Here is a 25,855-nt window from a genome sequence, read left to right on the forward strand (position 1 = left end):
CACACCCAGAGTATTGTGTGCAGTTTTGGTCTCCTTACCTAAGAAAGGATATACTTGCCATAGAGGGAGCAGCGAAGGTTCACCAGACTGATTCCTGGGGTGGCAGGATTGTCGTAAGAGGAGAGATTGGGTCCACTAGACCTGTATTCACTCCAGTTTAGAAGAATGAGAGGGGATCTCACTGAAACATATAAAATTCTGAAAGGGCTAGACAGACTGGATGCAGGGTGGATGTTTCCCCTGGCTGGGTGTCCAGAACGAGGGGTCACAGTCTCAGGATACAGGGTAGGACATTTAGGACTGAGATGAGGAGAAATTTCTTCACTCAGAGGGTGGTGAACCTGTGGAATTCTCTACCACAGAAGGCTTGGAGGCCAAGTCACTGAATATATTTAAGAAGGAGCTAGATAGACTTCTAGACACAAAAGGCATCAAGGGGTTTGGGGAGAGAGCGGGAATATGGTATTGAGATAGAGGACCAGCCATGATCATAATGAGTGGCAGAGCAGGCTCAAAGTACCGAATGGGATACTCCTGCTCCTATTTTCTATGTTTCTATGTTTCCCCGCTCACACAGCCCGGGAAAAAACGTTGCTGTTTTTTCAATTGGCATTTCAAGGAAGTTCCCCCCAAAAAGAACACAGTAACTTATTGAGTGAGTTTAAATCCAATGAGTGGTGAGCACTGTTGGTTTGCCGCACAGAACAATATCCGGCCAATAATTATGAGTTTATTGAGTGCCAGTCAACACTTGATTACAGGGAAATAATGATCAGTATATACAGTAGAAGCATAATTAATAAATTACTAATTAGTGACTTCTGCTTCATTAGGCTATAGATAGTCAGGATGCTATTCAGCTACCAGCATCGATAAAATCCATCATGGACACATGGACAATACAGGAAGGACTCCCTGTTATAACAGTTAACACATCAAGTGGCACCATAACACAGGAGCAGTACTTTGAAAATTCAGTGGAAAACAGAATTTCAAAGTACGTATGATATTCTACTTTCTAATATATTGTCAGTCATTCTTCTTTCTCACCAGCGATAGGTCGGTAACTTCAACTACCTACCAGAGAGCAAAATTATTTCCATCCCTGCATTTGTGCTGTATATTTTGTCCTTCACATAATTCAGTATTTATTTCTACGCTTTTGTAAAGTTTTACTAGATTACAGCCTGATCATTAATCTAAAATGTTATTGGGTGTGGTATTTTTGTTGTTGTTAAGGTGAGAATCCTTCTTTAAAAGGTTCTTTATTTCCTTTCTTCTTTTGAATCTCTTATATTATGCATCATCTAAGGCCAGAAAGAGTAATCAGAGGATCTGATGTCAAGTCTCTGAAACCAGCTACCCAGTGACTTTGGGTGAATTCTCTATCTAATTTCACCTCCTTCTCACAGCAGCATGACTGAGGTTGGAAATTAAGTATGTGGAGGGGGTGGGGTCACAGGTGTGAACCTACATCCCATCATTCCTTTGCCACTGGTTCGGTGCTCCAATAAATTGCGCCACTGTGGAACAACAGTGCTGGAAGTAAGCGCAAACTCCACTCCAGAAACAAATTTTGGTCATGTTGCCTTGGTTATCTGGGAGATTGGGAACATGGCAAACTGGCCCGGGAGAGATCCCTTCCCACACCACTATAGGTCACTTTTCTGCTTTTGAGGAGCTCGGGCAAATTGGCATAGGGTCAAACAGATTAGATAGTTAAATTTGTGGCTGAAGGTGTGGTGTGCGGGGGTGCGGTTTCAATTCATGGGGCACGGCACCAGTACCAGGGAAAGAAGGTGCTGATCCATTGGGATGGGCTCCACTTAAATCGGCTGGTGTCCAGTATCCAGTGTCCTGGCAAATCGAATAACTAGGGTGGTAGATAGGGCTTTACACTAATAAGAGGTGGGGAGGGTTCAGGTAAGTGTAAATTTATAAGTCTAAAGAGAAAAGTCAAGGCTTTAGGGCAGAGTAGTGATTTGGGTAAAAACAAACAGAGTGTGTCAGGAAGAGACAGAGAGTTTAACAAAGATAATAGGGCATTAGTGACTAAGGTCACAGCAGGGAAAAATAGTAAAGAATTAAAATTAAAGGTGCTATATCTGAATGTACAAAGCATTCATAACAAGATAGATGAATTAATGGCACAAAGAGATAAATGGGTTTGATCTAGTAGCCGCTACTGAGAGGTTGCAGGGTGACCAAGGTTGGGAACTAAATATTCCAGGGTACTTGACTTTTAGATAAGTTAGTCAAAATGGAAAAGGAGGCGGGGTGGGAGAGGTGTGGCGGGGGTGGGGGGGGGTTGCTCTGATAATAAAGGATGAGATAATGGCAGTAGTGAGAAAGGATCATAGTTCAGAAAATTAGGACGTAGAATCAGTATGGATGCAGATAAGAAATAACAAGGGGCGGAAAACACTGGTGGGAGTAGTTTACAGGCCCCCTAACAATAGTTATAGTGTTGGACAGAGTATAAATCAGGAAATTAGAGGGGCATGTAACAAGGGTAATGCAATAATCATGGGGACTATATAGACTGGGCAATCCAAATTGGCAAAAATAGTTTGGAGGATGAGTTCATGGAATGCATTCGAGACAGATTCTAGAACAACATGTCAAGGAACCAACTAGGGAACAAGCTATTTTAGAGCTGGTATTGTGTTATGAGACAGGGTTAATTAGTGATCTTACGGTTAAGGATCCTCTGGACAAGAGTGATCATAATATGATAGAATTTCATATTCGGTTTGCGAGTGATGTATTTAAGTCCGAAACTAGGGTCTTAAATTTAAACAAAGCCAATGACGTAGGTATGATGGGCGAGTTTGCCAAGGTAAAATTGGGAAATTAGATTAAAAGATATGATGTTAGATAAGCAATGCTGAACATTTAAAGAAATAATTCTTAATTCTCAACAAATATACATTCCATTGACAAATAAAAACTCCATCGAAAAAATGATCCAACTGTGGCTAACTAGAGAAGTTAAGGATAGAATTAGATTAAAAGAAAAGGCATATGGTGTTGCCAAAAAGAATAGTAAGTCTGAGGTTTGGGAGGGTTTTAGGAATCAGCAAAGGATGACTAAGAAATTGACAAAGAGGGAGAAAATTGACTATGAGAGTAAACTAGCAAGAAATATAAAAACAGATTGAAAGAGCTTCTACAGGTATTGTAAAAAGGAAGAGATTAATGAAAGTAAATGTGGGTCCCTTAGGAGAAATTATAATGGAGAATCAGGAAATGGCAGAGACATTAAACAAATATTTTCTATCTGCCTTCACAGTAGAGGACATAAAAAACATAATGGAAGTAGTGGGGAACCAAGGGTCTAATAAGAGGGAAGAACTTAAAGTAATTAAGATTAGTAAAGAAAAAGTACTGGATAAATTAATGGGACTAAAAGCCAACTGGACCTGATGGCCTACATCCTAGGATTTTAAAAGAGGTGGCTGCAGAAATAGTGGATGCATTGGTTTTGGTTGCCCAGAATTCCCTGGATTCTAGAATGGTCCCTGTGGATTGGAAGGTGGCAAATGTAACCCCGCTATTCAAGAAAGGAGGGAGAGAGAAAGCAGGGAACAATAGGTCAGTTAGCCTGAAAGTAGGAATAAACGGGTCATTTTCAGGTTGGCAGGTTGTAACTAATGGAATGCCGCAAGGATCGGTGCTTGGGCCTCATCTGCTTACAATAAATATCAATGACTTAGATGAGGGGAACGAGTGTAATGTATCCAAGTTTGCTGCCGATACAAAGCTAGGTGGGAAAGTAAACTGTGAGGAGAACACAGAGACTGCAAAGGGATATAGACAGGTTAAGTAAGTGGGTGAGAAGATAGCAGATGGAATAGAATGTGGGGAATTGTGAAATTATCCACTTTGGTAGGAAGAATAGAAAAGCAGAATATTTTTTAAATGGTGAGAAACTATTAAATGTGGGTGCCCTTGTACATGAATCACAGAAAGTTAACATGCAGGTACACCGAGCAATTAGGAAGGCAAATGGTATGTTAGCCTTTATTGAAAGGGGTTAGAGTATAAGAGTAAGGAGATCTTGCTTCAATTATATAGGGCTCTGGTGAGACCACACCTGGAGTACTGTGTACAGTTTTGGTCTCCTTACCTAAGGAAAGATATACTTGCCTTAGAGGGGGTGCAACGAAGGTTCACTAGATTGATTCCTGGGATGAGAGGGTTGTCCTAAGAGGAGAGATTGAGTACAATGGACCTATATTCGCTGGAGTTTAGAAGAATGAGAGGTGATCTCATTGAAATGTATAAAATTCTTAGAGGGCTTGACAGGGTAGATGCTGAGAGGTTGTTTCCCTTGGCTGGAGAGTCTAGAATTGGGCGTCATAGTCTTAAGGTAAGGGGTCGGCCATTTAGGACCGAGATGAGGAAAATTTATTCACTCAGAGGGTTGTGAATCTTTGGAATTCTCTACCCCAGAGGGTTGTGGATGTTCAGTGGTTGAGTATATTCAAGATGTGGAGATGCCGGTGATGGACTGGGGTTGACAATTGTAAACAATTTTACAACACCAAGTTATAGTCCAGCAATTTTATTTTAAATTCACAAGCTTTCGGAGGCTTCCTCCTTCCTCAGGTGAACGTTGTTGGAAATGAAATCCTCGAAATGAAATCGCATTTATAAATCACAGAACAATGCTTGGTGATTACAGACAGTTTTTTCAACTGCCCGTTGCCAAGGCAATCAGTGTGCAGACAGACAGGTGTTACCTCCAAGTTCTCTGAATATACAAATCACCAAAAAAAACAAAAAAACAGAGATAGAGAGGTAGAAACATAGAAAAGACAGCAACTGACCCGTTATATTAAAAACAGATAACATTTGTTCGCTGGTGGGGTGACATGTAGCGTGACCCCACCAGCGAACAAATGTTATCTGTTTTTAATATAACGGGTCAGTTGCTGTCTTTTCTATGTTTCTACCTCTCTATCTCTGTTTTTTTGGGTTTTTTTGGTGATTTGTATATTCAGAGAACTTGTAGGTAACACCTGTCTGTCTGCACACTGATTGCCTTGGCAACGGGCAGTTGAAAAATCTGTCTGTAATCACCAAGCATTGTTCTGTGATTTATAAATGCGATTTCATTTCGAGGATTTCATTTCCAACAACGTTCACCTGAGGAAGGAGGAAGCCTCCGAAAGCTTGTGAATTTAAAATAAAATTGCTGGACTATAACTGAGTATATTCAAGACTGAGATCGATAGATTTTTGGATACTGTGAAAATCAAGGGATTAGGGGATAGGAAGGGAAAGTGAAGTTGTGGTAGAAGATCAGCTTTGATCTGATTGAATGGCAGGGCAGGCTTGAGGGGCAATATGGCCTACTCCTGCTCCTATTTCTTATGTTCTCATGTTCAATTCAAGGCCCTGGTACTCGCTGGAATTGGCCCTGCACCCATTCAAGGCTCTCAGCTTGTCACCGTAAGCTACTCACCCAATCAAGGCTCCACCGTGCCTGGCCCAGATAACACGGTGCTGGCGGATCTGAATCTTGTGGTTCAGCTATTCTTCTTAATCTGTAGAAGACTGGCAAGGATGCCGTTAATTTATGGAACTGGTTGTAATTTTTAGGGGACTAACAGGGACACAGTTAACTTATGGACCCAATGTCACATATTATGACCTGGACTATGAAGCAGAGGATGTTAAATTTGTGTACCGCATACAGTTTGATGCATCAGGATGATGTCAGAGGTGGGCAACAATTGATATGAAAGAAAGAAGGGAAGAACTTGCATTTATATAGTGCCCTTCATGACCTCAGGATGTCCTAAAGCGTTGGGACTATTTCCACCGCAACAGGGAAGACAAGGAGGAGATTTAATAAAAGTTTTTTAAATTATGAAGGATTTTGATAGGTTGAATAGGTAACACATTTCTTCTAGTTGGGGAGTTATTGATGAGGGGTCATCAATTCAAAATTGTCACAAAATGAGTGAAGAGAAAGATTAGGAGACATGTCTTTACCACAGGGAATGGTCGAGGCAGAGAACATTGCACCTCTTAAAGAAAAAGTGAATTAATATGTAAAGCAGAGGAAGATGTGGGACTATGGAGAGAGTGCAGGGTGGTGGGATTAGTTTTGGATCATTCCAGCAAAAAGCTAGCAAAGACATGATAGGCTGAATGGCCTCTTGTGCTGTAAACTTCTATGGTCATCCAGGGACAAGCAATATGACATGGTGTTCTGGATAATGTTCTCCAGCTGAGCTCTGTGTGAATGTTTACAGACAGGTAAATAATGAGTTCTGGAAATGCTGAACTCAGTATCCCTCTTGTGCTTATAACAGAGATACAACAATATACTTTATTGAGCCATTAACTCCTGATAACTTGCATCTCGGCTCCTGGCAAAGAAGTAAGAAAAGTAGGAGGGCAACCACAGAGAAGGGAAACAGGGTGGGGGGGCAGCTACAGAAAGGGAGATGGAGGGAGCCACATGGAGGGTAGGGGCCGCCACCAAAGGAGTTAAGCTATAGAAAGAGAGGGGGGCAACCCCAGAGAGGGATGAAGGAAAATCAGAGAGGAATATAGGGGGCAACTAATCAGTGAGAGATGGGGGCAAGTAGGAGGGGAAATTGGAAGCATGAAGCAGTGAGGGGCATCAGGCAGATAGGGAGAGATAGTGACCTGGCAAGGATTTTAATCGGTTACCTGGGATGAAAGGGGTCAGTAGTGATAGGAGAATAGGGAAGGAATTTGTGTTTGTTTTAGTGACAATCTCTCTATTTTTTTTAATTTCCACTTGCAGTGTTTGTATTGTTAACCACAGCTCTACTGTTTCAAGTTTCACTCCCATATTTCTCTTTCTTTTAGATTTGCTCCCACTCTGGCATTTTTTCACTCTCGCTTGTAGTGTTTGTATTTTTCAGTTTAACGACTGATTTTTCTTTTTTACTTACTATGCTTCTCCTTTTAGGTCCTACTCCTGAGTTTCTGCTTCCTAAAAAAAAATCTACACACTGTAAAATCTCTCAACCACCTAGAAAAATGTGCTCGGAGCTGCGAACCAACACTGCTCGCCGCTCCATAGATTTATACTAACCCACTAATTTACTGCGGTCTTTACTGGGTGCACTTCCTCCAATAGGAAGCGGAGAGGAGCCCAGCTTTAGATCCAGTGAAGCTAGGACCCATGGGAGAAGCGAGAGGATCACTCTCTCCCCTCGACCAATCAGATTGCAGCATTTTTGACAAGCTGCAAACATTTTCTGAAAGCTGGAACGTGAAATCCAGGAAGTGAAAGATAAAACACTAAAATCATTTGTAAATACAGTTAAAGATAGCGAAAAAAGAGAAGGTTAGAAATAATTGAATGAAGTAAAAGAGACAGAAGGGGAAAAAAAATTTAATGTCCAAAATCTATTAAAACAAGGAGTAATGAGACTCCACATTTTTAAAAGTTAATTTTTAGTTGTTTGGCAGTCATTAGGACTTACCCTGCTATTAAAACTTAGTTTAGACCTGATATTTTTAAGCATACCTATTTTGTGGCGATATGAGTTACTTTCCAGCTGGGGAGATGAGCAAGTTGGCGCTGGTGCAATGATTTCACTGACTGCAGCCAGCGATATCCCTTTAATTCGAAGCTGTCATATCGCCAGCAAACCAGTAGGAGCAAGTTCTGGATTGCTGTGTTTCACTGTGTACTTGCTCCTTGATTTCGCCACTAAAAACAGCGAGCGCTGTTGAGCACACCGTTCTTTTATAAGAAATTTCCAGGCCATTATTTTCAGTTTTCCTCACAATTTTTTACCTCGTAATTCTCTTTGTCATTATTGCCCTGAGTCCTTCTTTTGTCCTTGGACCTCATCCCACCAACCTCTTCTGTGCTCACCACTTGTCACCACCAAACCCTTAACTTTCCTTCTCAAATTTTTCAACACCTTTTTTCTCCAACCCTCCACAATAATATAAAAACCTATGAAAATACAATTTTCTTCAAACTTTCAATTGCTTACATTCATTTATTATATATTAAAAAGGTGGGTGGGTCACAGCATTCCATTTCAAAATGCACTGAAAACACTTACATCAATTGATCCTTATGGGATTTTGCCATTATATTTACCTGCAATACCTGTTCTGTGATAGGGGTTTTCTGCTGATGTCTTCTGTATGTGCAGCATCTACACCTCCCGCTGCCCCATTCTATCCAGCTGTGTGCATTGTTTTATTTCAGAATGGATTTGGTGAAGAAATTATAAGATCTATGTTTTGTGTGTGTACCTAAATATGTATTTATGTATATGTATACTTATCTATGATATTTCTCCTTAATTCTTTTGTTTATGTGAAAAATTATTTTAAAAATTATAAAGTAAATCTCTCCTTAATTCTTGACTATACTAATCCTATATTTTAAGAACATAGAAATATTACATTTATACTTATATGTTCTGTATTTCATTTTATTTTTAAAATATCTGTATTGATATTTTCATTTTTATTAATTATCAATCAATTTGAGATATTTGATGAATATGTCTAATGTACATGTATATGTTTAGAAATTTGGCTCTGTACCCCAAATATTTATACATTTATATTAACATAGTAACAGTTTCAGGCAGGAGAAGGACTTTGGTCCATCCAACTCACCCATCCACAGTACTCCCTTGGTGCATTTCTAATAACACTGAATCCCATTTGTTAACAAAAAACTGCCTAGTTGCTTCTTGAACCTCATTAAGGCTTCTTAATCCGCTATTATGTATTGAAATCACTGAGTGGATTGCAATATTCTGTTTCAAAATGTATTGAAGGATCAAATGTCAGGATAAAATCCATTTTATAAGCGTTGACATTACCTGCAGTACCTTCGGCATTTACAATGATTAACTGCTGTTACATAATGGGCCATAATTTGCTGTGGCAGGGCATCTGAGAGCTTCCACCGTTAGTTAGACTTGCCCTTGTCTGTTTAGGTTTTTAGATTTTTTGCATGCCGAATTGCTGAAAGTGCGAGCTGATAATGTTGCAGCGAGGGAAACAGGGCATCTGGGACCTGAGTGAACAGGGCAAGCAACTGTGTATCTCCTTAACCAATCAGATTGAAGGATTGTGAAATTAACAGCACAAGGACTGAGAAGGAAGTGTAAATTAGAGTGGGTGAATTCAATGTCAAATCCGGAACAGAAAGAGAAATAGAGGGAAAGAAAGATTGGATTAAGAGAGAGAGAGAAAAAAGAGACAGAAAGGAAAAGTAAAAAAAAATTGTAAATTTTAAATTTTACATTTTTAAAATCTCCAACAACAATTAAAACCTGAAGGAAATCGATTCCACACTTGTAATAGGTAATTTTCAATGCCAGAGAGGTTGACTGGCAGTAATTAACACTTATCATGTCGTTAAAAGGGTACTTAGACTGAAGTGATGTGTTTAGTTCGTTTTTATCGCGCAAATACAGGAACTTCACGTCGTTCAATGCATTTCAATGGTGAGGCAGACAGCGAGATGCCACTTTCGCAAAGCTATTGGCGGAAAAGTGCATCTTGGACAGCAACTTTTGGATATCCACGTTTATCTGCCCCTCGCCTGAATTTCTGTAGCATTTGCGCATAAATAACGATGCGCACCATTAGCCTCACTGTTATTTTGACAGCAAATTTTTGCCCAATATTACTCTTTCCACACCTCCCGAAGTAAACCCCCAAATATCCTTCAGAATAAGATAGGTAGTAACTGGGCAATATTTCCCCTAAACCCCTCCTCCGCACATGCCCTTGATTTGGACACTTCCACTCCTATGTTGGCTCACCACCGCAAATCCCCACCCCGCTGTCAGCGACTTTAAACCCGCAGGTGTAATGTTACCTCGCCACTGCACTCCCCACCCCCACAGGTAGACATGTTCAGGTTGTTGAATGGGAATTTTGGCCGCCTCGACCCCTCCCCCAACCAGCACTGATTTTCAGGCCCCGTAAAAAAATATTGATCCTGCACCGAGTGTAGTCTTCCTGAGGATGAGTTTGGGTGCTATTGAGCAACACCGGTGGTAATTTATGGCCCGCTTAAATATAAATGGATGTTGAGCTGCCCCAGCCCCTCTTCCTCCCCCTACGAAGCCCAGATGGCAGCTGCATGATCTCAGAGGCTCCCAGTGGGGTAGGTTTGTTGTATTAGCAGGGGGCAGCGGTCCTCTCTCGGTTGAATTATTTCCCATATCCGATAACCCACTTCAACTGAAGACCACAAATGATCTTAACTTAATGTATGCAAGACCACAGGAGGTGGACTCATTTTTAATTAAGGTTTGAAAGTACATTTGCAGTATTGCATATATTCATAGGAAAACAGTAATAAGTGTCAGGAAGTTAACCTCTCCTACCATTCCATTATTTCTTTTTAGCTCCTCATGGTTTGTTCCTATTTTCTGGATGAAGAATGGATTTGTGCAACCACTTCTCTGGCTTGAGAAAAAACATAGTAAGTACATTTATAAAATAGTATGTCTCCATACTCCATCTTAGGGTAAAGCCTCGTCTCATGATCCCCGTAGAATTAATTAGAAAATATTACCAATCAGAAAACATTACCAATCTGGCAAAGGCAACAACAAAAACACATTTACTGAAACAAACTCGGGGTAATTTTCTGTCGTCACGTTCCTGATCGTTAACTTCACCCACTGTCTGCGTTTATTGGAAATTCAGGCACACATTGCACCTGATTTTCCAACCAGTAATTTCCAATATGTGATGCGACCAAGGATTCCCCGCCCCGGGGAGCATGAAGTCAGAAAATTAACTCTTTGCTCGAAGATATCAGCAACATTCGGTTATGTTCCTTTAGTTATTGGAAATAATGAAACCAAGTTAATGGAAATACCTTCAAGAAAATGCTTTATTGTTGTGGTTTATGACATAATGTCATGGTATTGGATCACCTCTTACCGTAACTCAGAGAATGTCCAAGCTTTTTATCTTTTGGGGCTGCTTAAGCACTTACCATGGAGCTTCATGTGGCACATACAGAGGCCGATATTGCAGTCTGGGTACGGTATCGATGGGATTGCTGCTATTCGGGCGTTGCATAATATGAACACTGCTGCACATTGTGAATGGAATTTTTTGATGTTGCGAAACTGTCAAATGACATTCATCCCCTACAGCTACAGCAGGAAGTGGGAGCTGGAGGTGATGCTAAAGGAGGAGTCAGATTGGGAATGATTTTCACAAACACTGACTCCAAAATGCTGACTGTCCTGAAATGGTGGGCAGTTGATATACATCCAAGTACACACTATTAAATGTTCTCAAATACTTTGTAGTAAGCAGAAACTATTGTACTGTTGATTTTTTTTCTTGGTGCTTGTACATAGTGACATATCCTGAGGTAAAACTTACTGCAGATGAAGAATGGATCCTGGTAAATATCAATATATCCGGCTTCTATAGAGTTAACTACGATGATTCAAATTGGCACCAACTAAGTTTACAACTAAACAAAGACCCATCTGTAAGTTATACTCTTCTTACCCTTCTTAAAAACTTAAGGAAGGAATGCCAGTCAGTTTATATTGTCTTATAATGGAATGTCCAGTTAGCAATCACTGAACACATAACAACAATGTGCATTTCTGAACCACTTCTCACGTGCAGAAAGATGACTCAGTGCTTTACAGGACTGTGGTTAAAGAGCAGTTACCGAGCAGGAGTGTGAAAGTGAAAAAGAGGGATGGAAAGGTGAAAGCACAATTGAAAAGAAGGATCTTAAGGAGACTTTTGAAGATAGGGGTGGAAGTGACAAGATGGAGGTGTTGTGGAGACAGTTATGGGAGAACATAGTGGGCTGCACTAATAGTGGAGTGGCGGGAGGGGACAATAATCCAGGCTGCTGCTGGAGGAGCAGTGAGTGCATACAGTGATGAACGGTTAGAGGAGATCACTGAGGTCAGGTCAGGTGAACCCACAGTAGGATTTGAAGATGAGAAGCAAGATCTTTAAATCAATTCCGTACTGCACAGGGAACCAGTGGAGCCTGGAAAACTCAGGGATGATGGGGGCACTGACCTTGTTACAGATGACAATGAAAGTTGTGGCATTTTGAATGAGTTGTAGTTTGTGGGAACCAGGAGGCCAACAACCAAATTTAGTAAATTTGAGCCTTGATGTAATAAAATCATTGGTAAGCAACAGAGGAGAGAAGGGAGAGGCCGGTGCAGTTTCGTAGATGAAGGAAAGTGGTCTTGATGATGAATTTGATGTGGAGAAATCCCAACAGTGACCACATTGCTTTCATTTTGTGACAATCCATGGTGCTACAAATATTTGAAGGAGTAGGTCGAATGGACAGATGGCTGCTGGGCACCAGGGCTTCCCCGTGCTGTCCTGGATATTAACACCAGTCAGGAACCTCCACACCAAGATAGAGCAAGAATACAATGAGGCTCATGTGACCGCTCAAATTATGGTGGAGCACATGATCAGGATGTTAAAACAACACTTCTGATGCCTGAACAGATCAGGTCGGGTCCTATTCCACAGCCTCAAGAAAGTATTGAAGATCATTTGCGTCTGCACAACTTCACCATTAATAGAGTGGAACCCATGTGACTAGAATGGCTATGAACAGAACTGCAGTTACTGGGGATTCCACTGATTTGTGTCTGACAGGAGCTGCCTACCAAGCCAAACTGGTTAATCAGCAGAAACTCTCAATGCAGCCCTCTGAGAATCTTCACAGTTCCCCGCATGGAATGGCATAGAATATAAAGCTGTGCTGCTCCAACCTGGTGGAGACCAGGCGAGGACAGTTAAAATGAGGGGATTGAATTACCCCCTCCGATCCCGCTGCCTCCCTGATGGGTCCAAATATTAACCTTCTCTTTTGAGCAGGACACCAGACCATGCTGGCAGGGTCCTGTTAAATAAGCAGATCGGGGCCGGGTGCCATCATCGGGACATGATTAGCTATTTTAGTCCGAGGCCTGAACGGGGCAACAGTGACAGCTCCCCCATCAGGCCAGACATTTCAGGAGCTGGATCATGGGTCAGAAGAGGGCCAGGCAGATAAATTTTAATCTTTTGTAAGGTTTCCTTGTGAGCCAGGAGAGGCAGGAGTGCTCCTGCGGGCCTCATAAGGAAGACTTGGGCCTTGCTTAGCCTGGGCTTACTCCCTCCCCCGATCACCTTTGCCCCTAGACCCCTCCCTCATCCCTCTTGCCACTTGCCTGACTGTCGGGGACAAATCCCTTAGGTCCCCGGCTGTGGCCTCCTGCCTGCAATCTCCTGCTCCTGCCTGCCGGCCAGGTAGTGCTTCTGACCGGGTTCAGGTGGGACTCCAATGAAAGTTATGGTAATGAGGCTCGGCTGTTAAGACCAGTCAGGCCTCCACATCACCGGACTCCCCCAGTCTCTCCGAGTGCACCGCCCACTTTGGGGCTTACAAGCACTGTACCACCCCCTTAAAATCGGGGCCAGAGTGTCTGAGCATTAAGTCAGGTATCATTTGATCAAAGAGAGTCAGCATGGATTTGTAGGTCATGATTGACTAATCTTGTTCAATTTTTTGAGGCGGTCACTAACATGGTGGATAGGGGAATGTCTCAGGTTGTTGTCAATATGGACTTTCACAAGGCAATGAATAAGGTTCCACAAAAGAGATTATTAGCAAAAATGACAGCATATGGAATTGGGGGTAAACTTGTGATACGAGTTGGTAATTGGTTGGGAGGTAGTGACAGAAAGTAAGGACAAAGGATTTGTTCTGGTCACCACATTACAGGAAGGATGTAATTGCACTAGAGAGGGTGCAGAGGAGATTTACAAGGATGTTGCCAGGACTGGAGGATTTTAGCTACGATGACAGATTGGATAGGCTGAGATTGTTTGCCTTGGAACAGAGGAGGCTGAGGGGTGATTTGATTGAGGTGTACAAAACTATGAGGGGCCCAGATAGAGTGGATAGGAAGGACCTATTTCCCTTAGTGGAAGGGTCAATAACCAGGGGGCAAAGATTTAAAGTGATTGGTAGAAGGATTAGAGTGGAAATGAGTAAAATTTTTTCACCCAGAGGGTGGTGGGGGTCTGGAACTCACTGCCTGAGAGGGTGGTAGAGGCAGAAACCCTCAACTCATTAAAAAATACCTGGATGTGCACCTGAAGAGCCGTGACCTGCAGGGCTAAGGACCAAATGCGGGAAAGTGGGATTAGGCTGGGTGGCTCGTTTCTCAGCCAGCGCGGACACGATGGGCCGAATGGCCTCCTTCTGTGCCATAAATTTTCTATGATTCTATGATTCAAAATGAATAACCTCACATTTTCCCACATTGTACTCCATCTGCCACCTTCTTTCCCACTCACTTAACCTGTCTATATCCATTTACAGACTCTTTTGGCTAGAAATTTGGCTGTGTCGCGCCCGTTTTTCATGTGCTACGTAGCCTCCTGAAGTTCCAAAATGGCTTCCAGCGCACACTTCTAGTGTGACATACATGAATACATCCTATACATGAATACTTGGATGAGGGGACATAGCCTAACATTTAGAGCCAGGATTGCAGAGGTGAAGTTAGGAAATGCTTCTACACGCAAAGGGTGGGAGAAGTTTGGAAAATGCTGTTCCGCAAATGGTAGTTGATGCTAGTTCAATTGTTAATTTTAAGTTTGAGATTGATAAATTTTTGTTAACCAAGTGAATTAAGGGATAAGGTGCTAAGGCAGGTATATGGAGTTAGGTCACAGATCAACCATGATCTAATTGAATGGTGAAATAGGCTCGAGGGGCTAAATGCCACTGCCACTTGCTGCCTCCTGTTATGCCCCACCTTCTCCTGCAAGAAAGCGGGACGTGTGTCGATGAGTGTCCTGCAGGATGTTTGGGTGATTTGCCTGTCATGGTTGAATAGTTGCCAGTGTGTGTGATCTGTGAGTTGTGGGTATGCGGCTTGAAACCGCGGTAACGTGTGCGGGTGAGAGGAAGCATCTGATTGGAAGAGTTGAGTACTGAATAAAAGAATTTGCTGGTATGTGGGTGATGAGGGGTGTAGTGCGTGGGGCAGTGGATGCGGCTAGTGGTGCAGTTGGTAGGAGATGCCACTTGACAGTTGACTTCACTCAGTTTGACCACTCGTGTCAAAGCATTGAATTTCTTCCTGCACTGCATCCATGTACGTGGTGCTATGCGCTTGGCATTGACTTCGCCCCATACTGCCTCCCACTGGCTCTTGAGCATGTGTCTGGAGGGCCTCTTGACCCCCTTTGGCTATAGGATGCCCCTCCTTCTGTCCACCTCTTGCACCAAGGCCTCGAGGGCATCAGAAGAGAACCTTGGTGCACGCTGTCTCACAGGCCTGGTACAAAGTCAGATCGGCAGAGGTGAGGTCTGGCGTGCAGATTGGAGGATGTGGGATTTATTAGTGCACAACCTATGTTCAATGTTTTAACATAACTCATCAGTTTGTAAACATAGGGCCGGGACCTGCAACTGTGTTCTACATGTGCGATGTCTGATCTCCGTTCAGACTCTATGCAGACTTATATATATGGTGGATGCTGCCTTTAAGGCGTGCAGGCTGCCTTTAAGAGATATGAGCAATTCACGAGATTTAGGCCCCCCTGCTGGTGAGAAGTGTGAAGATGGAGAGAATATCACAGCTAGGCCTCGATGCTGTGCTTCAATCAGGTAAATGAGGAGGCAGCAAGAATTTCACTTGCTATCTGTGTCGGAACCATCGGGCGGGGGCTAATCGCGCACCGTGATGCCTGCAGCCGGATTTGGGGGTTAACCAATTTAACCTCCACTGTGTCCTCCTCACAGCTTACTTTCCCACCTAGCTTTGTATCGCCAGCAAATTTGTATACATTACACTTGGTCCCTTCATCTAAGTTATTAATATAGATTGTAAATAGCTGAGGCCCAAGCACTGATCCTTGCGGTACCCCACTAGTTACGGCCTGCCAACCTGAAAATGACCCGTTTGTTCCTACCCTCTGTTTTCTGTCCGTTAACCAATCTTCTACCCATGCTGATATATTACCCCCAACCCCAGCCCTTATCTTGTGTAACAAACTTTTATGTCGCACCTTATCGAATGCCTTTTGAAAATCCAAATATACCATATTCACTTGTTCCCCTTTATCTAGCCTGCTGGTTACATCCACAAAAAATCTCCAGTAGATTTGTCAAACTTTATTTCCCTTCCATAAAGGGAAGCAGATGGAGTATGATGTGGGGAAAAGTGAAGTTATTCACGTTGGTAGGAAGAATAGAAAAACAGAATATTATTTAAATGGTGAGAAACTATTAAATGTTGATGTTCAGAGAGATTTGGGGGTCCTTGTACAAGAAACCCAAAAAGTTAGTATGCATGTACAGCAGGCAATTAGGAAGGCAAATGGCATGTTGGCCTTTATTGCAAGGGGGTTGGAGTACAAAAGCAAGGAAGTCTTACCACAGTTCTACAGGGCTTCAGTGAGCCCTCACCTGGAGTACTGTGTACAGTTTTAGTATCCTTATCTAAGGAAGGATATACTTGCCTTGGAGGCGATACGTTGAAGATAAACTAGATTAATTCCTGGGATGAGACGGTTGTCCTATGAAGAGAATTTGAGTAGAATGGGCCTATACTCTCTGTTGTTTAGAAGAATGAGAGGTGATCTCATTGGAACACATAAGATTATTAAGGGGTTTGACAGGGCAGATGCTGAGGGGTTATTTCCCCTGGCTAGACAGTCTAGAACTAGGGGGCATAGTCGCAGGATAAGGGGTCAGCCATTCAAAACTGAGATGGGGAGGAATTTCTTCACTGAGAGGATTGTGAATCTTTGGAAATCTCCGCCCAGAGGGATGTGGATGCTGAGTCATTGAGTATATTCAAGGCTCAGATAGATAGATTTTTGGACTCTAGGGGAATCAAGGGATAAGAGGGTTGGGCGGGAAAATGGACTTGAGGTCAAAGTATAGCCACGATCTGATTGAATGGCGGAGCAGGCTCAAGGGGCCGTATGGCCTACTCCTGCTCCTATTTCTTATCTTCTTATGTTCTTATGTTCTAAAACCATGTTGACTCTGCCTAATCATATTATGATTTTCTAAGTGCCCTGTTACTACATCCTTAATAATGGATTCTAGCATTTTCTCTATTACTGATATGAGGCTAATTGGCCTGTAGTTCCCTGTTTTCTCTCTCTCTCATTTCTTGAATAGCGGGGTTACATTTGCTACCTTCTAATCCATTGGGACCATTCTAGAACCTAAGAAATTTTGGAAGATCACAACCAATGCATCCACTGTCTCTGCAACCACCTCTTTTAGAACCCTAGGATGTAGCCCATCAGGTCCAGGAGATTTGTTGGCTTTTAGCTCCATTAATTTCTCCAACACTTTTTCTTTACTCATGTTAATTACTTTAAGTTCCTCACTCTCATTAGATCCTTGGTTCCCCACTATATCCAATATGTTCTTGTGTCTTCTACTCTGAAGACAGATACAAAATATTTGTTTAATTTCTCTGCCATTTCCTTATTCCCTGTCTTAGCCTCTAAGGGATCCACATTTACTTTTGCTACTCTTTTCCTTGTTACATAGTGGTAGAAGCTCTTTCAATCTGTTTTTATATTTCTTACTAGTTTACTCTCATGTTCTATTTTCTCCCTCTTTAACAATTTTTTGGTCATCCTTTGCTGATTTCTAAAACTTACCCAATCCTCAGACTTACTATTCGTCTGGGCAACATTATAAGACTTTCCTTTTAATCCAATACTATCCTTAATTTCTTCAGTTAGCCACGAATGGATCACTTTTCCTGTGGAGTTTTTACTCCTCAGTGGAATGTATATTTGTTTAAATGTTCACCATTGCTTATTTACCGTCATATGTTTTAATCTAATTTCCCAATCAACCTTAGCCCACTCGCCCCTCGTACATATGTAATTGGCTTTGTTTAAGATTAAGACTCTATCTTCCGACTTTAGTACATCACTCTCGAACTCAATGTGAAATTCTATCATATTATGAGCACTCTTCCCCAGAGGATCCCTTATTAAGAGATTACTAATTAATCCTGTCTCATTACATAAGACAAGATCTAAAATAGCCTGTTCCCTGGTTGGTTCCATGATGTATTGTTCTAGGAAACTATCTCGAAAGCATTCCATGAACCCGTCCTCCAAACTACTTTTGCCAATTTGATTTGCCTAGTCTATATGAAGATTAAAGTCCCCCACGATTGTTGCATTACACTTGTTACAAGCCGCTCTTATTTCTTGATTAATACTCTGTCCAACACTATAACTATTGTTAGGGGGTCTATAAATTACTCCCACCAGTGTTTTCTGCCCCTTGTTATTTCTTATCTCCACCCATACTGATTCTACTTCCTGACCTTCCGAGCCAAGATCCTTTCTCACTACTGTCCTTATGTCATCCTTTATTATCGGGCAATCCCCCCACCTTTTCCATTTTGCCTGTCTTTTTGAAAAGTCAAATACCCTGGAATATTTAGCTCCCAACCTTGGTCACTTTGCACATCTCAGTAATGGCTACTAGATCAAACCCATTTATCTCTATTTGTGCCATTATTTTGCCTATCTGGTTAATTAGCAATTTGCCAAACTTTGGATCAGTGGTGAAGTGCTTCTCCAGAGAAAGAAAGGAAGACGTTAGCCAAGCCACCCTAGGTATTTACAGGCCTTCTAGTGGCATAAGGAAAGGTAGAGGAGCAAGTTGCCTATCCATCCACCCTCTCAGCTCCACAATGAAATGTGACGCAGGGCTTCAAAAAGGAAATAAAATGGGGACAAAATATATATAATAATAAACTGGAGCGTATTAATGCCAACCTTTTTACAACTGTATCACGGGTTCTGTTCTACATCCTATCATAAAATATTTCTGTGTCATTTCCTGCTCGTTTGAAATTGAAGCCAGGCCTATATATTAAAACTTTAAAATGGAGGTCAGCCAGCTACTTCTGAAAGGATTTAGTTTGTCTTTGCCTCGAGGCCTGGGTTTAAGCAAATACGCAAATGCTGCACAGAAACATCCACATTTTCAGTTGGAGCATTTGAGTTCAGCCAACCTCCCAGAGGAGAGTCATTAATTATTAATTACATTGAGCATGAATACAGGGTTGGAAGAAAGCCTAAATTGTAACAATTCATTGTCTAGACACTTTTCACATTGTTTTGAATTTCTTCATGATTGTTATCTACTTTTCTTTAATTCGAAGAACTCATCTTCCATAGGTTATTCCAGTAATTAACAGAGCACAGATTATCAATGACGCTTTTAACCTAGCACGGTGAGTACTGCATCAGAACAGAAGTATAGGAACTTTCTTTTATCTATTAGCTCCTTCTGTAAGTGTGATCAGAGCCTCATTACTGTGTATATTATTATTGTATTTTGATGTTTTGTTCTAATTACAAATGAAGTATAATCAACTCAACTTCAGAAAATATCCATCCTATCTATAATGGCAGAAATTGGTATTTGCATAATTAAAAAGACTCCTGATGTTAAGTGGTTAAAGTGCATGTAGTTTACTTTCTGATCCTTGACAAATATTTGAGATTATCTTTTCTATTTTACTTTTAATATTTTATTTTACTTCCCTATTGATCATGGATGGAGGGAATGTCAACCAATATTGCAAATAAACAGTTTTGTCCTGTTTTGAAATTATTTTTAAAGTAAGTCTGAATTTTCAACCAGCATCATAATAAATTTGGAATCTCCTTGACATAATTGATCACTCCTCATTTAGTGATGTAATAAACAGACTGGATGTTTCCATCTATGGAATCCTGTGCACTCTGGCCCCAACTCCCACTCAATCCCGGCAGAATTCAGCTCCTGGTCGGCGAGCGAGAGCAGCAACTTGGGTGGCAGGAGGGCACCGCCAGGGACCACGGGGATGGTCTGTGGAAGTCAGGTAAATGGTGGGGGTGGGCTCTGGACTCGATCGCTATCGGGGGAGGGGGGAAGTCTGGGGAAAGGGAGGACCAAAGTTTCCTTGTGGGGCCTGAAGGACCACTCCTGCTCTTCCTGGCCCTCAAAGAAACTAAAATAAAATGTAAACTTACCTTACTGGGCCTCTTCTTGCCCTCGATCCAGATCCCAGCAGGTTTGGCCAAGCAGGGAAGCCTCCACTGCTTCCTTTCTCAGGCCTCTGGTTAAAATTGCAGCTTGAGCCCCGATGATTTCATCAGAACCGGATCTCCATATTTAAAGAGGATCCCGTCAGCTTGGGGCTGATGTCCTTGCCGCCTGCAATGTAAAATTACAGTCACTCAGATTGGGGCGGGAAAGCAGTGTGTAGGCCCCCTGCACCATTTTAACTGCCCCCCAACCCCTCACCTCCGGCCTGGTTGTCACCAGTCGGTGGGAGTTAATATCCCGGCCTCTGTTGCAAAAACGTCACAGTATTTTCAAATCCCCTTTCACCCAGCGACTCGTCAAAATTAACTCAACAAAACCTCGAAAATTACAATTCATTTTTTTCAACTAGAAATATTGCTAAAATCATTGCAAGTTTTCAGTTAACATTATTCTGTTGTGTATGCTACGTAACAGGAGTGGACACGTTGACATCGGAATTGCTCTGAGTACAACTATGTATCTTGCTAAGGAACGGAATCTCATTGTATGGCTCCTAGCCCTGGAACACTTAAGCGATCTTGAATTAATGATAAAGACAACCTATTCATATGGAATTTATAAGGTAGAATGTCCTGTGTTTACAATTGATAATTTAATATTGTATTGAGAGAGTGTGACTCAAGGCAGACTCAATAATTTAATCCTTTAATTTTACTGGGGGTAATTTTAACTTTTGATTTCAATGGAAACGAAAATCAGGAGAGGTGGTTAAATTCCAGCCGAGCCCATATCGTGTGTTTTATACCATAGCCAAAATTTAAAATGACCCCCATTGTGTCTAAATTCATTGTCAAGTTGGACAGTGATAGGACCAAGGAATATTTGTAGTTTCCTTGGTTAAACTATTTGTAACTGTTGGGATCATTTAGGACTAAGGCTCTGGAGCCCTTTTACACAAGGCAACAATGGTAGTTTCTCTGGCAACTCTGATGGACAAAAGAGAGTGGCCAAGTAGTTTGTCCATGCAGCGCCCATTTTTCGGAATAATAAGGCCCCAAAATGGTGGGCAGGAAGCGTGTGTACATTTCCAGCTGGAAGTGCACCCTTCGCCATATTGTGTAAGGACAAACAAGAGGCATCTTTTACCCACGTCTGAAGCTGATGGTATGTCTTTTGCATAAGCAAATAAGGGGCCTAACACCTGTTTGAGGTCCCCTCTCCATGATTGGTTTGCCCTGAGGCAGCCAGCACCATTGTGGGCGGCACTCAGGGAAACCAGCCCGAGGAATCGCCTGCATCAAAGAAGGTAAGTAACTTACCTGAATGTAAGCACTTGTGCTCCTCCTGACCCCACATTTAACTCCCCTCATGATCACCGGCATTCCCGGCCCCTGGATCCTCCCCCCCAGCCTCCTCTCCTGACCCTCTTCACTGGCGGGTTTTTGACGCTTCATCAGCAATATTGAAATGAGACCCGAGGCTCAGTATCTGGAGAGGCTCGGGCCTCACCACTCAGGTACAGGTGGGCCCAAAGTACACCCCTCACATGCTCAAATATGGGTGCAGCCCAATTTCTTGGCCAATGAGTTTGTATTTAATCCTGTTTACATGAGCTTTGCATGAGCTTTACTGTGTTATAAGGGTCAGATTCTACTGTGTAATTTATAAATAACTTATTTTACAGCTAAATTTTATTCCTTTTTTGTTTCTAGAAATACATTTACAGCCGAATTGTTCCATTTTATTATTATCAGATGAAATTTATCAATGAAGATTTCAATAATCTTCCTAATGATCTAGTTAGCCTGTAAGTATTATAATTTTCTGCCCATTGCTTATGAATGAACTAATTTAGCATTTACTTATATTGTACCACACATACAGTGGTTCCAGCAGTTTATTTGCCCCATAATCTGCTACTTGAACTGCTTCCATGGAACCAAGGGGAGCTGTGGAAAGCAGGTACATGTGGGGAATGTGGTGAACTGTCTATGACAGGAGCCTTTCGTCTCTTTGACCTAGATTAGAATCCAGGGCAGATTTATAGGACAAAGGTATCCTTGTCTGTCAAGGTCCTTCACAAAATTAGTTTGAATAGTCTTAAACCAGGCATATGCCTACAATATAAAATGGTCCCTAATTCAGCACTAAATTGGTGGTCTCACTCAGACAAACCACAGGAAGGTGGTCTTAGAAATAGAAAAGTGTGGTGCAGTAGGAGGTGCTCTTCTGAGGTTGGGGCTGAGACAAATTTTGGGGGTTGAATAGAGGGAGCTTTATTTTTCATCTACTCGTGTTATATCTGACGTTGGAGTGGTTGTTGCTGACACTATTTCCCAGCACTAACATCCCTCATCTTTGTGAGCAAAACAATTCATCTTTTCTTAGAACCTCAAACTGTGGAATGTCTTACCTTCTTCAGTCTTTTCTTTTCAATACAATCTTCATACTTTTAAAATGGAAGCCTCACCTAATCACTACTTTCTGATTTACCTCCGTTACTATTTGGGTTTCTTCCAACACTCCATTCATGCTCACATCAAGTAATCACTTTTTATACGCAGTCTTCCATCTCCCATGAACTGAAATGTGTAACCTTAAGCTTTCAGTAAATGAATTAGTGTGTTGCAGGATCAACAATGATCTTTTTAGTAAGATATTTTGCACTAGAATAGCGCATGGAATACCCACCAATACTCAATACCTCTTGATCTCTTCAGCAGGCAGAACGAAACCATGCTATTAGACCATATAGTTCAGGCTAAGTTACCAGTCAGATTTTCTATAAGAAAGAAATTTATGCAGAAGCAAAAATAAAAACAGCAGACTCGTGTTACACTGACGTACATCTTACTGACTTAATAAAAGTGAAAGCTCTCCGGAACCCTAGATTACTTTTCAGGATCTTTAAGCTAAGTCCTTTAGTAATGTTTTACATAGGTTCACACCTCTGCACCCATGGAGTTCTGTCTCACCACTCTTAGGGTTGAAGTGAGTGAACTAAAAATTCTAGGGCTGGTGCCTAGACATAACTCTCACTTCTTCTGAGGCGGAGGCCAAGATTCTTTGAAGAAGCCCCCAGTTCTTTCTCAACATATCGTTTATTATGATTTTAATTATTTCTATTATCTGAGTAGATGGGATGTGGATAACAGTCCCATCTCTGTCTGGAGAGGTGTTTATTCTTTCAGGCCTGAAAAAAACACTTTTAGACTCTCCATTCACCATGATGCTCCCTTAATGGGTGTAGCAATTCCAGTGATGAACTTGAAATTATTTTCTTCTCACAGCTCTGTCGTAGTAGCCAGATGATTTTGACTTGATTAGGTTTTGTTTATGACCATTAAAATCAATAATGTTGGGTCTCCTTCCTTTGGAACCACTTGTCTGTTTGTCTCACTTCCAGAGTACTGCTAACAGAAACTCAGTTCAAATTTGCAATACTTGGACTAGCTAAAAATACATGTGAAAGGATAAAATACAAAAATATTCCCGTTTAACACAGGATGGATCCAGCGTCCTAACAACTTTGCTTATTCTTTTGGCTTTGATGGTCTTCTGCAGTAAAGGCTCTGATCCTTCACTTTGTTTCGCAAGGAACAATCCAATGAATCATTTGCTCACGGTTCACACAATGGACGATTTACACCAACAATGCACTGTGTACAATGACTAGGGTCTGAATTTCCACGGGGGTTCTCCTGCTCATCTGGTGTATCTTTGGTGGAAGAGCCATGGAAAACCTTGAAAAATGCCACAAATGCTGTTTATGCTCTTTTTGTGGAGTTTCCATCGCCCGTCTCTGCCCCTGCCTCAGCTCATCTGCTGCTGAAACCCTCATCCAAGCTTTTGTTACTTCTCGACTCGACTATTCCAGTGCTCTCTTGGCCGGCCTCCCACCTTGCACCCTCCACAAACTTGAGCTCATCCAAAGCTCTGTTGCCCAAATCCTAAAGTGCACCAAGTCCCATTTACCCATCACCCCTGTGCTCATTGATGCCTCGATTTTAAAATTCTCATCCTTGTTTTCAAATCCCTCCATGGCCTCGCCCCTCCCTATCTATGTAACCTCCACCAGCCCTACAACTCTCTGAGATCTGGAGTGCTAAACTCTGGAAATTCCTTCCTAAACATTGCTGCCTCTCTACCTCTCTCTCCTCCTTTAAGACGCTTCTTAAAACCTACCTCTTTGACCGAGCTTTTGGTCACCTGTCCTAATATCTCCTTATGTGCCCCGGTGTCAAATTTTATTTGATAATTGCTCCTGTGAAGTGCTTTGGGATGTTTTACTATGTTAAACGTTTTAAATAAATGCAAATTGTTGTTGTTGTAAAGGTGTGGCAATTGGAGGAGGAGAAGAGGAAGAGAGCGATGAGGAGGGGGAGGGAAAGATGGGAGGGGAAAGTGGAAGGGAATGGGCAGGAGGGAGGATTCAGGAGAGGGGAGAATGGGAGGATGAGTAGAGCGGGAACTAAGACAGGGAATTTATCTCATTGAATGAGAGGGAGGCAAACAATAATGCTGAGGATTGTGAATCTTTGGAATTCTCTACTCCAGAGGGCTATGGATGCTAAGTTATTGAATATATTCAAGGCTGAGATGGATAACTTTTTGGACTCCAGGGGAATCAAAGGATATGGGGATCAGGTGTGAAAGTAGAGTTGAGGTCGAAGATCAGCCATGATCTGATTGAATAGCGGAGCAGGCTCGAGGGGCTGTATGGCCTACTCCTGCTTCTATTTCTTATGTTCTTATCTCAGCGAGAGAGGTAGGCTGTGCGTTCAGTTAAGGTGGCCTTCCATTTGCCAGGGCAGTAATATCAGCTCAGTGGGTGGGAAGCCAGGCCAGGAATGCAATCTCAGCAGAGGAAGGGGGTGGTTGCAGTGAGTTCCCATTCCTTCCAGCAATCACAGATTGTTGGGGGGAGGGGGGAAATGGACTGACCAACAAAAACAATCAGTCCCGGCTGAGAATCAAATGCCTGTGGGGTCGTAACGTGAGAGGAAGAAATGCAAAATCAGCCGGGACAACAAAACATTCTCAGCAGGAAGAGGGGGTTAGGATGAGTACATGGCTTTATTGAGAAACTATCAATGGGGCCAGAGCAGGAACTGATTTGGGGATTACAGCTGGGAAGCAGAGTGCAGTGGGTCGGCCACTCTGGGAGGATACACGGAAATTTTTGCAGAGCTAAATTTATAAGTGGCAGAGACCAATTGAAATTAAACTTTAATTCACTACACTTAATTATTATTATTTGCAATTACTGTTACGTTACAGGACTTTTAACCTGTTAAGAGCCATCACAGCACCATCTACAGGCATAACCAATGTAGGTCAATGAGGGCAGGGATGATTGGTGAGCGGGATAAAGGCTGCAAAGTTTTGGGTGAGTTGAAGTTTATGGAGGGTGGAGGATGGGAGGCTGGCTCGGAAAATATTGGAGCAATTGGGGCAAAACTCAACATCAGTGGGAGCGCAAAATGGGCAGTAACTGATTGGGTGCCTGTTGGACACTCCGTCCGGTTTTCCCTCCAATGGTTTTAATGGAAAGGAAAACCGCGTGATGAGTTTAACGGGTGGCCGATCCACTACCGTCCATTTTGTGGCCCCTTCCGAAGCTGAATTTTACCTCCATTGAGTCTGGAGGTCACAAAGGCATGAATGAGGGTTTCAGCAGAAGATTAGCTGAGGTAGGAGCCGGGGTAGGTGATGTTACAGAGATGGAAAGTCTCTGTGTCTCAAATGGTCCTTGTGATCGAAGCCTGAAAT

The 25,855-nt window shown here is 42.2% G+C and overlaps 1 protein-coding gene across 1 annotated transcript in view; it reads left to right on the plus strand.

Annotated features, from left to right (window-relative positions):
• The window catches only part of LOC137320960 (aminopeptidase Q-like), a 118,764-nt gene that overhangs the window by 76,550 nt on the left and 16,359 nt on the right, over positions 1-25,855 (plus strand). The window contains exons 10-15 of the mRNA XM_067982990.1: positions 834-997; positions 10,389-10,465; positions 11,361-11,497; positions 19,228-19,283; positions 20,558-20,705; positions 21,796-21,890. Of these exons, the coding sequence (XP_067839091.1) occupies positions 834-997; positions 10,389-10,465; positions 11,361-11,497; positions 19,228-19,283; positions 20,558-20,705; positions 21,796-21,890 (677 nt within the window). The remainder of the gene's footprint in view (positions 1-833; positions 998-10,388; positions 10,466-11,360; positions 11,498-19,227; positions 19,284-20,557; positions 20,706-21,795; positions 21,891-25,855) is intronic.

Source organism: Heptranchias perlo, chromosome 4 (assembly GCF_035084215.1).
Source record: "Heptranchias perlo isolate sHepPer1 chromosome 4, sHepPer1.hap1, whole genome shotgun sequence".
NCBI classification, from domain to species: domain Eukaryota; kingdom Metazoa; phylum Chordata; class Chondrichthyes; order Hexanchiformes; family Hexanchidae; genus Heptranchias; species Heptranchias perlo.